The following is a 16,893-nucleotide window of genomic DNA, read 5'->3' as shown; positions in this document are numbered from 1 at the left end:
TACGGGGTTGACTGCAAAGAAAAATTATAAAAGTTGATAATATTTTTTCCGTTGAAGTTCAATGCTGAGAGATTTCGATCTAAAGAACAAGGCTTTGTCCGGTGGGGTGTCTCTATCATTTCTCTGAACTGAGCCTCAAATAACCACATAAGCGACACATCAGACAGAGATAAACTCCAAGAAAAAAAAGACACATACTCCGTCAGTGTCTCTGATCCGAACCCACATACACATTATATTAATTAAATGCATATAACTACTATTATATATAATGAATACATATTCTTAATAGTTTTAATTAATTATAAAATAATTATAAAGTACAAAAGGAATAAAATAAATTATAAGCTTAAAATTAAAAAATGTGTGTTAATTGGCCTTTGGATTCTGACCGTTGCATCCATTTAAAAAAATTAAAAAATAAATAAAAGGGGGCAGGGGCTGCCGTTCGGGGGCCGGGCCGCCACGATGCAGCCAATACACGGCTGCCTCCATGTCTCTGGCAGAGGTAGCCGCGCGCGTCTCTAACGCATCCGTCTCCCTTACCACCTGGCAAGGGGAGACGGAGGCACAAGCCCCGGAGACAGCCTAAGGGCGCAGCTATGAATCCATTTCTAACCTCATGTCCGGCTTGGCTCACCAAAGTCAATTAGCAAAGACTTTTTCTGGTCAAGCTTTCGGCTCAGTGGAGTAAACACCAGGGACACTTTGCGTGGACAAGTAAGTTCCAAATCTTTTGTTCGATTCTATAGCTTAATTACCAAAGTCATATATGCTTACAAAAAAAGCTCCTCAACATGTTAAAAGATACATCACTGTGCTCGAAGCCTGTTATATTGATAGCGCAACCACTCCGCCAACAACTTGATAAATATTTGTTAATTGCATCCCGGCTCGGGTTGCTACAGGTTCCCCGTTTCATTGTCCCTGCTGATATTCCAGTGGTGAGAGACTTTCAAAAGCAACGGAATTATATGGACGGCAGCACCGAAATATATACGGAGTTGGTTCAGGTCCAAAAGCGATGACCGTTCGGACTCAGTTCCATATTGAAGGAAGAAACAACGACCCAACGTAATGCTTCCCCATCAATACTCCATTTCCTGAAGTTTACGGCTAAACTCACTGTTTTTGAAGACTGCTTTCAAAGCCCTTGAAGATTCACGTTCAACATGTATTCCGCAAATAAAATTTCTATACAAATTGGCCTGTCCGGCAAGCCTCATCCGCCCTTTTTGGTGCTCATGTTCTTGTTTCGGTTTCTAACCGTTTAGGCACTTTGTTGTTCGACATTTTTGTAATAGCAGCAAGATCCCACCAATTTGTAATCTTTAATTTCATTGGGAAATAGCCGTCTTTTTAACCCAAAAAAAAAAAAACACATGATCGCGAGTCCAACACTCTCCCGTGAAGCAATCGTTTTACGAATTTATACTAATTAACTAATTAATGTTCATGAATGTCAACTCTGATGTTGTCTCATATAACAAGAAACTCCAAAAGTAGCTGTCAGCCAAAAATAATAGAAAATACAATTAGGTGGGGTAAAAAAAAAATCCAAGATTGTTGACTTTCGTCGTATATATATCATGTCTAGTCTATATATGTCCTTTCATTGCATTAGTAGGGCTTTGCCCGTACTTACCTTAAAAAATGAAAATTTCGCATGATGGATGTGCTCCTCTCACACCTTATCCTTAACAGCACCATGATTGGTGTCCTGACCACATTCATATTCCTAACCTATTGCTTACTCCGGAGAATCAAAGCTTCCAAGGACCTGCAACCACCGGAGGCTGCTGGCGGGTGGCCAATACTCGGCCATCTCCGCTTCTTGACAGGTCCTGAACTTCCCCACGAGACCTTGGGAGCTCTAGCAGACAAGCATGGACCAATATTTAAGATCAGGATCGGGGTTCATCCGGCAGTGGTGATTTCCAGCTGGGAGCTAGCTAAGGAGTGCTTCACTACGCATGATGGTGCGGTTCTTTCCCGACCTAAGCTCGCCACAGGCAAGCACATGGGCTACAACTATGCGAGCCCCGCGTTCACCCCTTACGGCCCATATTGGCGTGAGATACGTAAAATCATGATGCTAGAGCTCCTCTCCAACCGCCGCCTCGAGATGTTCAATCATATTCGCGAATCAGAAACGGCAACTTCCTTGAAAGATCTATATACCCACTGCATCATGGGACATGACGGCTCGGATCATCAGGTAGAACCAAAAACTTACTCTCATAAAATTTTAAATTAATTTAAATATAATATATAATAAAAAGTATGGTGACTTATTAGCATATCCAAATATCTATCTAAATCTAAATTCTAGTTAGTCTAAAGTCACAGTCTTCACCCAAAAAAAAGTCATACTTTTGAACATTCATATAGAGAATATATTATTTTAGTGCGCTCGCAAAAAAAAATTATTTAATTTTCGGTTATAAGGAAGGTCCATGAGTATATTACAATGAAATTAAAATCTAATTAATAAAGAGATACGAGTACTCAGTATTGAATCTAGAACTTTTTCGTTACCAAGCGAGTACGTACACCATCACGCTACAATCACTTTTGATTTTTGATTTAGTTTTATTTTAATATTATATTATGTATTATTATTATTCTATTTAATAAAAAAAGAAACTCTCATTAGTAACTTTTATCTTATTGGCATCATGAAAAAATAATATAATTGTTTGATAATCTATTAATAATAATAATAATAATTATTATTATTATTATTATTATTAATATATCTTATTCAATTTTTTTAATGACATCTAAATACTATAAAGTTACATAATTTTGAGCATTCTGGAGAATCTACACTATGTACGTAATGTTTTGTGCTCTTACAAACTTTTTTGTTTTTGTTTTATTTTAGTATTATTATATTATATGTCTTGTTCAGTTTAATATGAAGAAAAATTTCACATCATTATATTTTATTGTATTATTAGACATAAATTAGAAAATGCATGAATTTTAATTCATAAAAAGGATTTTTAATATGTGAGTAAAAATTTCTTCGTCCTACTTGGTTAATTCATTGAGATGTAGTCACTATTTTTTACATATATTATTTTCCAATTTCAGAAGAAATTTTCTTTTCTACATTTAATATTATTTTTAATTTCTGAATTTAACACAAAAACGAGAATTAATGAATTTGTCTTTTTTTTTATTACAAAAGAGGTGCATGGGTGTAATACATTGAAATATAAATCTTAAATATTTAATAAAGTGGTACAGATAATCCCACTGAGTATCAAATATGGGACCTATTGGCCACCAGGCGAGAAATGCGCTACTGTACTATACCCTCTTTTGATCAATGAAGTTTTCTATCATTACTGCATTCTATCTAATGAACTACACAAAAAAAGGAGAATTCAACGCAAAATGTATTTTTTTGGAAAATAAAAAACTACGGATGCAATTTATAACTACTAACTATCACTGTCGTAATCAACTTATTCATTTGCAACAATTTTTACTCATGACATATTTTTGTCACCAGTTAGCCCCAAACGTTGGCATTTCATCTAACATTTATACCCTTCCGTTAAACTCCTTGATGAAAAATTCATAGACGGCGTTATATGCCATGTCACTTTTTCGTCATGGAATGGTATAAATATTAGACGAAATGTCAACATTTGGGGGTAATTGGTAGTAAAAATATGTCAGAGGCAAAAACGGTTGTAAATGAATAAGTGAAATCCGACAATGATAGTTTACTCATTTATAACTAAACAAGTCTAGTATATGATTATAAATAATTAAATAAATGGCTTGCTTCACATAAAAAATTAGGTCGTCTCTTCCACTTGGCCTATATCATTAATTTTTATTATCGATTAAAAACCAACCTATCGGCCATTTGCATCCCTTTGAAGTGAGCTCTTGACGTTAAGCTGTACACTGTTAATTGTATTAAAAGATATAATCTAAACATAAACTCATCAGGCGAATATATATGCAAGCACCACAACGTGTAAACAATAACGCCAACCATGCATTACGGTCCAGGCTAGTGCTAGTATATATTTTATATATTTTTATATATATATATATATTTCATAGCCTGTATTCAATCAAGTCCCAGAGTATTAGAAGTTCATGAATATTATAATATCATAGGCCTACAAAAAGATTATTTTTTATCACGTTTCATGGGGAAGTACTATGTATGTCCATCCTCGATGTCAAGATGTTGGACTTAGCATACAACATGAGGTGATCTTGGAAGTGGTTTTGAACAGGACCAAGTACTGGTGGAGATGAGGCAATGGTTCGGGGACCTGAACTTGAATGTGTTTCTCCGGATGATCGCCGGCAAGCGATATAACTTTGGGAGTACAGAAATAAGTAGTGAGAAGGAGAAGGCACGACGTGTCCAATGGATTATTAGGGAATTTTTCCACCTAGCAGGCCTCTTTGTTCCGTCTGATGCGCTCCCATTTTTGGGATGGTTGGACTTGGGAGGGTATGAGAAGGCGATGAAAGTGATCGCGAAGGAGATGGAGAGCCTCTTTGCGGAGTGGTTAGAGGAACATCGCGAGAAAAGGAAATCTGGAGAGGCAGCAAATGGCACGCAGGACTTCATGGACGTGCTTCTGTCCGTGCTGGATGACCTCAAGATAGCTGATTTCGATGCCGACACTGTCAATAAAGCCACCACCACGGTACATGAATTCCCCAGTCCTTTCGTTCATGTTTCTATTAATCAAGTCTCTTAAAGCATCCACAACAATGAGGCCCCACACGGTGCCACTTCATCCAAATTGTCCCCGAAGGAAAATTGTCATTTTCTCTCACAGTAGAAATGCCCATTTTGAGACCCATTTGTGACCCCCTGCATAATTATTTATAATTATGTAACTTGATTTTGGATTAAAAATATAAATTTATTTTTCTTTTGAAAAATTATAATATTTAGGTTCTTTAAAAAAATAAATAATTTAAAAATAAAAATGCCGGCTTTTTGCAATTTTTAAAAAAAAAAATTATGCAAAGAGCCGTATATAAATAAAATAAAATTAAAAGGGAATTCGAGTGGCAGGAGTGGTGGGCGCACTCTGGTTGGAGTGCGTGAAATGTTCCCATCCCTCCACAATGGGGGAACAAAAGTGAGCCGGCCTAGTTTGCCTAGTAATTGGGCCGGATATCCCCCTTGTTGCGGATGTTCCTAGAATTTGTTTTGGTTGTGGATTATGGATGTTATGACGAAATGAATTATGGAAATGTTATTATACAATGCTTGCAGACGCTGATGGCCGGAGGAAGTGATACGACTTCTCTAACACTTACATGGGCGCTCTCCCTCTTGTTAAATAGCCCCCGCACACAGAGAAAAATCCAAGATGAAGTCGATGCTCACGTTGGAAGAGAGAGGCTCGTGAGGGAGTCGGACATCGACAAACTAGTCTACCTCCAGGCCGTTATCAAGGAGACCTTCCGGCTCTATCCAGCCGCTCCCCTTTCCGCAGCCAGAGAATTTACCAAAGATTGCACCGTCGGTACGTTTTCTGACTGCGCCAACTTAATTTTGGTACTTAATTGTGCTCTAATATATCAAAGACATGAAAATTCATTTGTACGTATATTTTTGCAAATAAGGTGGCTACGACATCCCTGCTGGTAGTCAACTCATAGTGAACCTCCACAAGCTCCACCGGGACCCACGGGTCTGGGAAGACCCCGACGAGTTTAGGCCCGAGAGGTTTCTGACCTCCCACAAGAACATCGATGTCAAAGGCCAGCATTTTGAGCTCATTCCTTTTGGCGGCGGGAGGAGGGCATGTCCCGGGCTGGGCCACGCGATCCAGATGGCCCAATTGACTCTAGCGAGCTTGCTCCATGCTTTCGACATCACAACCCCGTCGGATGCCCCAGTCGACATGACCGGGAGCCCCGGGTTAACAAATTCAAAGGCCACTCCTCTACAGGTACTGGTCAGGCCACGCCTATCGCCCTCAACTTACACATGAACGGATAGATTGTTTGGCCGTAGTATAATCATGGGGTTGTGGCAATATAAAATGGCATAATAAGAAAACGATATATACATATATCCATATATATATATGGCATGTCGTGTGTAATATACAAGTATGGACTGGATCTTGAAGTCCATCGGAATGAAGGCCCTTAATATTCTTCCATGTATATTTCCGGTGAGATCATCCTATGAAGATTAATGAAGAAAAAAGGATACATGCCACCCTTACTCTCATTTTTATCATCCAATTTGATATAATTTTAGGTATAAAATCAATCATGAAGCATCCCTCGATCTTCATGAATTGAATCCAATCGAACTGGAACGAAGCCTCACCGAGATGCTCCATAGTTGTTCATGGAAGATCGGATTGTGTTTTATATATATGCATCCAAGAGATTCGAACTTGTGACCAGAGAGTGGACTAACCATGCCCTAATTCGAAGCAACTTTCGCTACAAACCACATGCATCATTGTCAAGAACATACGTAATTCACAACTAACTAATCGTATCGATCTCATCAGGATCTTACGCCAACATGGCACAAAATAAGTCATCCGTACCGTGGTAGAATTGTTATTGGTTGACTCTACCAAATTTTGAAATTAGCTTAGACCAGTTTGGTCATTCATAATTCCTTTTTGGTTTAGACCATGCATGCAACATATAATAAGACAGCCGATTTTCATTTGAGCCATGTCGACGAGATGTTTCCAGTGCGTTTTCAATTGTTACACGGCAAGTAAAGTCCGCCAGCAGGAATTGATCAATTTGCAGCTAAGACACAACCTCATGATTAAGTAATTAGCCTTCCACTGATTAAAAAAAAAATGAAATTTGTTTTACAGCTTTATTTCTATGGCAATGGGAAAAAAATCTATAGAAGAGACCAAAATCAGCAGCGGGCCCCACCAATTGACATAAAACATAAACATCAAAACGTGCAATTCTTTTTTCTAAAATAATAAAATTAATCTAAATCTGAGATCAGCTTTTGACAATCTGAAGTCAAAACTTTGATCAAGTATGCGTCAGATCACGTTTTCTTTTTCCCCTGAATGGATGATAATAATTCATGAAAAAGAAGGGAAAGGATTACAAAACAAAAGTTCAAGAGAATGGGCCTAATCCATCTCCACCTCCCCCTTAAAAACAAATATTGTGGGCTAGGAATTTAGGAAATTGCTTGCCCGAGTACATACGATAGATCCGATCTTGATTTTGATTGTGGAAAAGGACAAATGAGATGGGATTATAAATTTGACTTGGGAAACGTGTGTTTTCGTTGTATAGTGTGTTGAGATAAAGTTAAAGTTAAAATTTTTGACTTGGTAAATGTGTGTTTTTGTTGTGGAGTGTGTTGAGTTAAAGTTAAAGTTTTTTTTATTGTGAATCCAAACAAGGCCTTAGAGTCTTTGATGCTAGCAGTCGGAGGAGCTTTGAGTAGACAAAAGTTCCTCAATGACATCCTCGGGATCGCCCGTGAGACGAAGATCTTTGCGGCGCAATGGGAGAGCACATCGCTTGGCTTTGAGAGCTGCAGATGCTTTACCTACAGGTGGGCTCACTGACTTCAGGTGAAGATCTTTCGGAAGGACACTCCGGACGATTTTCTACAGTAATAACTTATGTCTCTCATGGATTTTGAGTCCACCAGAATTTCCATTCTTGAGTGCCGAGGTCTCTGATCCAACCCCAAAAAAAAAAGAAAAAAAAAACAGAGAGTAGATTTTGTTGTAAAGATTCCATTGGCATTGTCAGCCCACATAAGCTGATCAAGAGGCTGGTTGTGATCGAGCTTTATGCCACTAATATTCTTCGTTAATTGTTTGTGGCTCAAATAGATATTCAGGCAGCCTAATTTTCCATGGGCGACCTTGGAAGAGATTTGAAGCCTGGGTTGTTAACTGCTATATATTCCTCTAAAAAGTTTTGATTAATGTTAGAATATATGTACATGTGCTTCAATAGAGAAAAATATTTAAGATGACTGCCATCAGATGCTAAAAAAAAGTTGAATTAGACCCATTTTCATTAGTTATTTTTTTAGTGTGAATCATAGTATTCGGAAGTCTAATTGGGTCCGACTAATCCAGTCGACTCAAGTTGGTCCAGTAATGGATAAAACTCTCATAGCGTGAATTTTCTGCATTCACAAAACTTGAATCTGAGACTTTATTTAATAAAAATAAGAGTCAAATCGTTTAAATTAAGTCACGTTGATCCATTTTTATTAGTCGTGTACTACTTGCTGTCAATGATATAATAGCAGTCACAATAGGGGTAAGTATTTGTAACTAATTGCTAGCATATTTCCATCAAGAAAAATGAAAATTAAAAGAATCATCAAAATAATCAGTAAGAAATTAAACGCAATGGCAAACTGCGCTTTTAATAAATAATACAAAAAGCTGATAGATTTTAGAAATTTTCAAATCTATCACGTGTTTTAAAGTTCCTTAGAAACATATGGTATCACCTTTATTTTAAAATTTTCAAACCTCTTAATAGCAGCTAATTTTTCCATTGATTATTATGAAAAAAGTCTTAAAAATTCTCACTTTTTCCTACCCTCCCAAGGTTTACAAGATTGTGATCCTACTTGGGATCCAACAGGGTCCAAGGATCGAGGACCATGGGATCAGATCTAAGATGATAAGATATTACCTGTAATTAAATTTAGCAATTTAAGATTCAGAAATCAATGGGTTTTGCGTTATCAAATATGATAGAAATGACCCCACCGAAAAAAGAAAAAGATGATAAGATTAACAAGGAAAAAGAAAAGGTCCAGCCTTCTTAAAATTCAATTCAGCCAGACAATTGGCCGCACTAATAGGCTACGAATGTATTAGCTAGGTTTGGGCCAAATTTTCTTAAAATTGTTAAATCGTACGTGGGTTCAAGATCAGTTGAATCGTACTAATCTTACGATCTTATGATTTAAAAATAAAGAAAAAAAATTTGGACTTTTTTTGAAATAATTAACGGCCATGGCTATTAACTGTTGTGATATTTATCCTATTACAAAAACGAAACCTCATGTTCTTTGAGAATTTTTTAAAATCACGTGATAAAATTTTGAATTTTCATAAATTAGATTCCTTTTAATGTTTTTATTGAAAAAATAATAAAAATAATAACCAGTAAAGAATTCATTCAACGATAGGAGATTTACTTATGATCTCAAGTGCGAATCTTTTACCGAGACGATATGAGAAATAGTTTGTTAAAATTACGTATTGTTCCCTTTTTTCATCATAGGAGAGGCGTGTATACTCGAATTTTGTTCGGAAGAGTGGTAGGAGTTTGAATAAGTACTTATTTCAATGACTTTTAAGTAGGTGCAGCGTTTGATAAATTAATTCAAAATTATTATTTGATTAATTTATATAAATTGGAAGTGCGATTTTTTAATAAGTTAATAGGTTCTTATAAAAATTATTTATGTTTATTCTCTATTTTAAGTATTAATTTTAACTTCAGTAATTTCAAATTGTTAATTCCGTAATATTTTAATTTATTCTGCATCTTTTTTTTTCAATAAATTTGAAATTCCTACCATCAAAATAATGTCTTCCTACGTAAAACACAGTTTACTAGTTGCACTACACTGCGTATAATTATATTTTTGTGTCAATTACCAAATAGTTTCCATGATGATGAAGAAAGAGGAAAAGAGGTTGCCTAATCAAGGTGAAGAAAGGCAAGATAGATGACTTTCGTGCAGATCTAGTAATTCATCATGTCCCATTCATGAAGGTTTGGGGTGCTGCCGCTGTAGGATTCGTGGAGCGTGCCCTAAACATGGTTGTACCCGGCTAGTACCTGATCGAGACGGAAGCCCCGATCCATCCCGACCAGGAGAAAATAAAATTTTCTCATCATATATATGCACGTATATATATATATATATATATATGCTGTGCCCATCTATAAAGTTAAAACAGAACAATATGATGGATTTGCTCCTCTCATGCCCCAACACCACCATGATTTGGGTCTTTATTACTACATTTATATTCTTAACCTATTGCTTATTCGGGAGGATCAAAGCTTCCAAAGAGCAAACAACTGCCGGAAGCCATTGGTGGGTGACCGATACTTGGCCATCTCCGCCTCTTGATAGGTCCGGAACTCACCCATGAGACCTTGGCAGCCCTTGCAGACGAGCACGGACCCATATTCAGGATCAGGATTGGGATACACACGGTGGTGGTGATTTCGAGCCGGGATATAGCCAAGGAGTGCTTCACCGCGCATGATGTGGCAGTTTCATCCCGCCCAAAGCTGGCCTCGGGCAAGCACTTGTGCTACAACTCTGCGAATTTCACGTTCGCCCTTTATGGCGTATACCGGCGTGAGATGAGAAAGATCACGATGCTACAATTGCTGTCCGACCGCCGCCTCTAGATGTTCAATCGTAGAAATAAGGGGAAAAATAAATGAATAAATAAATAAGGGGGAAAAATAAATGAGCCACTGTCATTTCATTACTATCCACATGCAATTTTGCATGACCTACTGTCAATGAACGCGACTGTTCATCCGCAAACGGCTGCGGCTGACCCTTTCCTTTGCCGGCACGCTGCCCTTTGTAGATCCGTCGTCATCAGCACCTCCTCCACCGTCCGATCAACTCATCTCTTCCTTTAAGCTGCTATGTTAAATAATCAACTGGGACGTAACACAATAATACATCCTTTCGCCTAATAATGAATTTAGGCTATATGTGTCTTATTATTAACTATTAAAATACTTATATCATTGCATTAGATCTAGGAATTATCCTTATAATCGGAAGAAAGAACTGCAGTTAATTATCAATGTATAATAATCACAACAGATTTGACCAAGTGATAAAAGTCTTCTACTGTTCCACCCAGAGGTACTAGCTTTTTTTTTTCTTTTTTTTAGTCACAATGTAATTTTCTTTTTATTACAATAAAAGATACAAGTTTTACTAAGACTGCTGCCTGTTAATTCAGCGAAAAAAAAAGTTTTACCAAATGGGAAATCTTTGTTTGATAAATCTTTTGTTATTGTGAATTAATGGGATAAGCCCGGGTTAAGCGTCCGTATGGGGACTTACACAACGCCAGGTCCAAGTGTATCCCAGCACCCCAACACCAAACACCCCCCCCCCCCCAAAAAAAAACCCTGAGTATGGAAGAGGAGCCCATCTCGAGGTAATTGAGCCCAAGTCCTGAAAAGAGAAAAGTTCAACTCGAGGTTAGTTGTTGAGAGCGGGTATTCAAAGGAGTGGGGCACGTGTAGGCAAAAGTGAGAAAGACAATATGGTACCATGTTAGGACGGGAGTTGAAAGGTAAAAAAGTGAAAGTCCCACGTTGGTTAGAAAATGAAAAATATGAAGATTTACATAAGATTTAGGTACTACAACTTGACAGCTCGAATTTTGAGTTAGGCCAAGCACGTATAAGTCCGATTGAAATTTAACACATATGACTACAAATAGTAATTTTTCCTCAAATATTAAAAAAAATTACATCAATATTCAAAGCTCTTACACTTTTCCCTTGTGGTAGATGAATAACCATATCAGACCATAGCCCACAATTATCTGGTAGACTTATTTTAATAAACCAAGGAACCAATAACATGTGTTTCTTGGTGCATTATTGAGATTATAATATTCCAATATTAAATCACACTCAATTATTATGTAAATAGTATAACGATCTTCACACGAGAAATAATGATATTTTCGGCGTATTAATTATTGGGCCCTACATAACCCCAGTCAACTTAACCAACCCAATTCATTTACCACCAAATCCCCTTTTCGTTTTCCATTTTCTTTTTCTCTTATTTTAATTTTAATTTTCCGTTAAATTTTCGCACCAATTTATAACGATCAAAAATCCCAACTCTTCCTCTCTCTCTCTTTCTCTCTCTCCCCCTCTCTTCCTCAGTCCGTCCTTGTTCCGCAGAGCCTCCCCGATGCTGCACGCAGCCGACGTCGAAGCTCGCCTGAGCCGGCGCCCCGCAGCCAAGGCGGACAAGGTGGTCGTCGCCGTGCGGGCGGAGAAGGTTGTGTCCAAGACAGCTCTGGCGTGGGCGCTCACTCACGTCGTTCATCCCGGCGACGGCATTACTCTCCTCGCCGTCTTCTCCAGCAAACGCACAGGTAACATAATAACTCCCGCTAGCTCAACCTTCAGTGGAGTCGTCCCGCAATTTCAGCTCGGAGCGGCGGATTCCGCTCTCGTCATGCTCGTGAACCGCCCTGTGGAGCCTAATTGCGCAATGTGTTGACTCGTTTTGGTTGTGTACTGTTCAAGGTCGCAGGCTGTGGAGGTTCTCGAGGCTGTCGGGAGACTCCGGCGACGGTGACCGGCAGGAGATGGTGGATCGGATCTCCGACTCCTACTCTCAGATGGTGCTCCAATTTCACGATCAAGCCCAGGTCCGGTTTGAATTACTTTCGAACTCGTTTCTAATTTTGTCGCGATTTTATGTCCTTTTTCAATTTTCGTTCCATCAATAGAAGCCCAAAAATTTAACTTTTTAGGGGAATTGACAGAAAAAAGTAGAGTGTTGACTCGTCAAAACCACTTAGTTCAACCACCTCGGACAAACGCAACATTCACTTTGGATTTTGCCTTATGCTAACAGTCCAATGGCAAATTAATGCTGTCAGTACTCCTCGGAATAAAACCACCTGATGACCCCAAATTCACCTGCTGAGCATCATTGATGAAATTGCATGAATGCTTGTTTAGATTATAGTGTTGGAAGATGGGTACAAAATGCTAATGCAGGGCATCCCTCTGCCTATCCTTGAGGGGATCGATTGAATTGTCAGAGCATGAAATGATCCCATCAATGATTTGCATGTGATTGGCACCTTTTTTATTAGTTTGAGACCTCGACTTGTGGCCCCACTGGAATCGTGTGGTCTATATGAACTACCACTTGCGCATATTACTATGTCACATTCACAGCTCATCACATTGATTCTTGTCATTATCTCCTTTTTATTCAGGGATAGCCCTTTTGTTCAAATTCAAGTTCATGCTTCATAAGCTAAGTGAGAGAAAACGGAAACCTTTTGTTTTGGGAAATATCAACTCCTCATATTCTGTGCCTTGTGGATTTGAAAACAGAACCCTTTAAAAAAGTAAAAGCATATCATTTTTTCTCTTTTTTCCCTGATAACCCTGCTGATATCAGATTTTGTTTTCTGGGGTGAAGCTTTGGTTCGTGTTTTTTCTTTCCCCCTAAGAAAATAGATGGCTGATGGGTCCTACACTTTAATGTATTGCTGAACTTTAACAAGACAGCCCTAAAACTGTCCACATAGCTTTCTTCTGTTTGCAGAAAGATGTCAACATAGCTGTTGGAGACTTGTTCTTGCTGAATATTGACTCGTAATTAATCAACTATCTGGTTTTTATAGATAATTAATCAATTATTTGTTAATCTTATAGGTTCGAGTGAGAATAAAGGTGGTGTCTGATAAACCTGGAGGTGCTGTGGCAGCTGAAGCAAGCACCATTGGGGCCAACTGGGTCGTACTGGACAAGTAATTCAATAAAATGTATTATTTACTGTTAGTTTGAGCTGATAGTTCCTTTGAATGAACTTCATCTCGGTCTCATTTTAATGCCTTTCCAACTAAATTTTTTTTGTTAACAACATAACATTTGGCTATTTAAATTCAATTTAAATTTGGATTTAAAAAAATATCCAAAGCAAATAATAATAATAATAATAATTTTTTGTGTGGCTTAAGGCGCTCTAGATCTGTAGCAATTCGCAAGAGATTTCATTGCCCAACTGAAGTACTAGAAACTAAAGACGTTTTCTCTGAGAGACAATCAAATCCCGTAATGGTTCTCTACTTCTGATAGGATTGCAGCAGCGGTTTATATATGTTTTTAACTAGACTTGTTCAAGATTTTGCATAGTGGTTTTTCTATTTCATTCTTTCAGTTTCCAACATATCTGGGGGCACTTAAATTTGATATCCTCCAGCTTGGGGCACATAAAACTTAGAAATTTAGAAGAGACAGAGAAGAATACAAAGGCATTTCTTAAATCTTAGCCACTATTTACATTCTGCTGTACCAGAAACTTGAAGCAAGAAGTGCAGCACTGCATGGATGAACTTCGCTGCAACATTGTGATGATGAAAGGTTCTCAGGCTAAAGTACTTAGACTAAATCTCACATGTGCAAGTGAGATCCAAACCCCATTTTACTCCGCTGATTCTTCTCCGGGTAGGGACAATGAGATGCTGCCAAATTACAGGATGAAGCATTGCACTCCAGTCAGTAGTCCAGAAGCAACAAGTCCCTCCCATATGAGAACCACCCAAGAAGGCTCATCATCAAGTTTCGATACAGCTACCTATTTTGTAGTATATGAAAGGAACCCACTTTTTGAACGACGGAATAAGGGAGGTTATTTGCCAGTTTACCTGCAGAATGATTCAAGTTATGCTTCAACACCTGATTCTAACAGGGAAAAGGTTATAACTTTACCCAAACCCCTGAGATCATCTCTTGTGCCGAACCAAAAGAATGTCTACTGGATCCCGCAGAATCACATCATCGGTGAAGTGCCCATCACCCCTAGGAACAAGCAGAAAACTCATCAACCCAAAATTCCTATATCTAGAAAGTTGCTTGATAAGTTTCCCCAGTACGATCACGACATGAGGACACCAAGAGCAGCCCATGATCAAACCCATCGGCCGATAGTAAACTCAAGCATTAGGGATGTATTCTCCTTAGGCAGAAATTCTTTGTTGCCTCCTCCTCTGTGTTCTCTCTGCCAGCACAAGGCACCAGCTTTTGGAAAACCTCCAACACAATTCTCTTTTGAAGAATTACATGAAGCCACAGATGGGTTCTCTGATGAGAATTTTCTGGCTGAAGGAGGTTTCGGCGTGGTTCATAGGGGTGTTCTGAGGGATGGGCAGGTGGTGGCAGTGAAGCAGTTAAAGTTGAGCAGGGCTGAGGGTGATGCAGACTTCTGCAGGGAGGTTCGGTTGTTGAGCTGCGCACAGCATAGGAACATCGTTCTGTTGATTGGGTTTTGTATTGAGGGCAGCCACCAAGTTCTAGTTTACGAGTACATATGCAATTGCTCCTTGGACTTCCATTTACATGGTATGGATGATTGTTATATAATCAATCTTGAAATTAACTAAATATGGTTCTATTCCTCTTGGTGGTATCTCTTCTAGGTTATGGCCAGTGCTAGCTTCTAAAGCTTGTTAACGTTCGCTTGACAGGAAGCGAGAGGCACCCTCTAGATTGGGAGTTTAGACTAAAAATTGCTATTGGTACTGCAAGGGGCTTAAGATATCTTCACGAGGACTGCAGGGTGGGCTGTATAGTACACAGAGATTTGCGACCTCATAATATTCTCCTGACACATGATTTTGAGCCTATGGTATGTTTAATTTTATCACATGACTTGATTTTGGTTGCAAGCTTTGCTGGGATTTGGGAATGTTATGTTCTACTAGGGATGGCTTGTATTATCATATTTTTCCTCTGAAGTATGGATTAAAAAAATCAAGTCCAGCCAGTCGAAGTACTGACTTTGAAAAACAAAAGCTACCATTCCGGTGTCTCGGGGGTTGATTTTCATTATGTAATTCTTTTAGGTTGCTGATTTTGGACTGGCTCGGTGGTGCTCTGAAGTTGAGATTGGCCCAGAGGAACAAGTGATCGGAACTTCAGGGTAATCGTCTAGCATTCTACCTGATTTGGCTTTATAAGCTGATTGTCCATCCAAGACATTTGTTTTCAAAGATTTGAAGACTAAAACATTTATCTTTTATTTTCTCGTCCTAGTGGAGCTTACTGCTTCAGTATATATACTTAAAAGTGACTACTTTGATTTCAGGTATCTCGCACCAGAGTACGTGGAAGGGGGTAAAATCTCGCAGAAAGTCGACGTATATGCATTTGGGGTTGTGCTACTGGAGCTATTGACTGGCAGAAGAAGCACCCAATTGAAACTGTACGAGAGGCAAATTTTTTCCCCGGGATGGTTTCATCACTCTGCTGCATTTGAATCGAAAGGAGGTAAAGCGGATTACTACTCTATTCTAGACCCTCACTTGACTGTTAACCAGTCCTATAATTTCGAGCATCAAGTCGAGGCGATGGTCCATGCTGCTTCGTTGTGTCTGTTATGGGATCCGGAATCAAGGCCTCCTATGTCAAAGGTATTGCACATTTTTCAGTTCCATTGCCGTCTCTAATATATATCCCAGGTTTCAAAATTGATGTTAATTCCGATGATCAGGTTCTCCGAGTACTAGAAGGAGGAGAGTCTATTATCCCATTGGCATTGGATCTAAACACTGCCGGCAGCAGGAGCGGTCACTTGAATGGTCTTAGCACACGTGCACATCCCGAAGCAAGGAAAAGCCATTCTCGAAAGCTTTCGCACTGAATACCGAAACCATTACCTGATATAGAACCGTTTTGAAAGCAGACTGCTCCCTGCTTTTTTATTCTGGTACGTTAAGTTGCAATCTTCAACTCCTTCTTTCGGTTGTAAATGGAAATTTGCTGCTGGCCTATACATATCTACCAACTCTGATAATTCTCCGACACGACTTTGCAATTCAGGCAATATACTCTTCGGCACAAGGGCGTAAAGATTCGAGGTGGAACCTCACCTTTCCCCCCAGCTACATGTACTATGCTTTTGTACATGCTTCAGTTGTATTCTTTACATTCTCAGACACAAAAGAAAGGAAAAATGGTTCTTAATCAATATATATGTATACAAAGTTCATTTGTCTGTCTGTTGATTCTTGACTTTTAATTAAGCAATCGATGGCTTTGTTGCTGATTCATAATGTCTCACAATATCCTTCAGTTGTATCGTGCGTG

The 16,893-nt window shown here is 38.6% G+C and overlaps 2 protein-coding genes across 2 annotated transcripts; both read left to right on the top strand.

The window, feature by feature from the left end:
* Nucleotides 1-1,625: 1,625 nt before the first annotated feature.
* LOC116214820 (cytochrome P450 CYP82D47-like) lies at nt 1,626-6,241 on the top strand. Its single transcript, XM_031550297.1, has 4 exons — nt 1,626-2,218; nt 4,269-4,691; nt 5,273-5,525; nt 5,626-6,241. Exons 1-4 carry the CDS (start codon nt 1,667-1,669, stop codon nt 5,994-5,996), a joined length of 1,599 nt encoding a protein of 532 aa, XP_031406157.1. The 5' UTR covers nt 1,626-1,666; the 3' UTR covers nt 5,997-6,241.
* Nucleotides 6,242-11,867: 5,626 nt separating this feature from the next.
* Nucleotides 11,868-16,852, top strand: LOC116213652 (inactive protein kinase SELMODRAFT_444075-like). The gene is made up of 9 exons (XM_031548673.1): nt 11,868-12,158; nt 12,313-12,437; nt 13,462-13,556; nt 14,105-15,147; nt 15,273-15,433; nt 15,651-15,727; nt 15,893-16,217; nt 16,298-16,513; nt 16,627-16,852. The coding sequence occupies exons 1-8, from the start codon at nt 11,972-11,974 to the stop codon at nt 16,445-16,447; spliced, it is 2,163 nt and encodes a 720-aa protein (XP_031404533.1). The 5' UTR covers nt 11,868-11,971; the 3' UTR covers nt 16,448-16,513; nt 16,627-16,852.
* The last annotated feature ends 41 nt before the right edge of the window (nt 16,853-16,893 follow it).

Source organism: Punica granatum, chromosome 7, assembly GCF_007655135.1.
Source record: "Punica granatum isolate Tunisia-2019 chromosome 7, ASM765513v2, whole genome shotgun sequence".
Classification (NCBI taxonomy): Eukaryota; Viridiplantae; Streptophyta; class Magnoliopsida; order Myrtales; family Lythraceae; genus Punica; species Punica granatum.
Note: the sequence above shows the minus strand (reverse complement) of the source record. Positions and strands in the feature narration are given on the sequence as shown.

What these genes read in the sequence shown, in the direction of transcription:
- LOC116214820 (XM_031550297.1), top strand. Translation starts at nt 1,667, where the DNA reads ATGATGGATGTGCTCCTCTCACACCTTATCCTTAACAGCACCATGATT. An exon ending in ATGACGGCTCGGATCATCAG is followed by an intron (nt 2,219 to 4,268) that starts GTAGAACCAAAA and finishes GGTTTTGAACAG; the next exon opens with GACCAAGTACTGGTGGAGAT. An exon ending in TACCAAAGATTGCACCGTCG is followed by an intron (nt 5,526 to 5,625) that starts GTACGTTTTCTG and finishes TTTGCAAATAAG; the next exon opens with GTGGCTACGACATCCCTGCT.
- LOC116213652 (XM_031548673.1), top strand. Translation starts at nt 11,972, where the DNA reads ATGCTGCACGCAGCCGACGTCGAAGCTCGCCTGAGCCGGCGCCCCGCA. An exon ending in CTTCTCCAGCAAACGCACAG is followed by an intron (nt 12,159 to 12,312) that starts GTAACATAATAA and finishes GTACTGTTCAAG; the next exon opens with GTCGCAGGCTGTGGAGGTTC. An exon ending in CACATGATTTTGAGCCTATG is followed by an intron (nt 15,434 to 15,650) that starts GTATGTTTAATT and finishes TAATTCTTTTAG; the next exon opens with GTTGCTGATTTTGGACTGGC.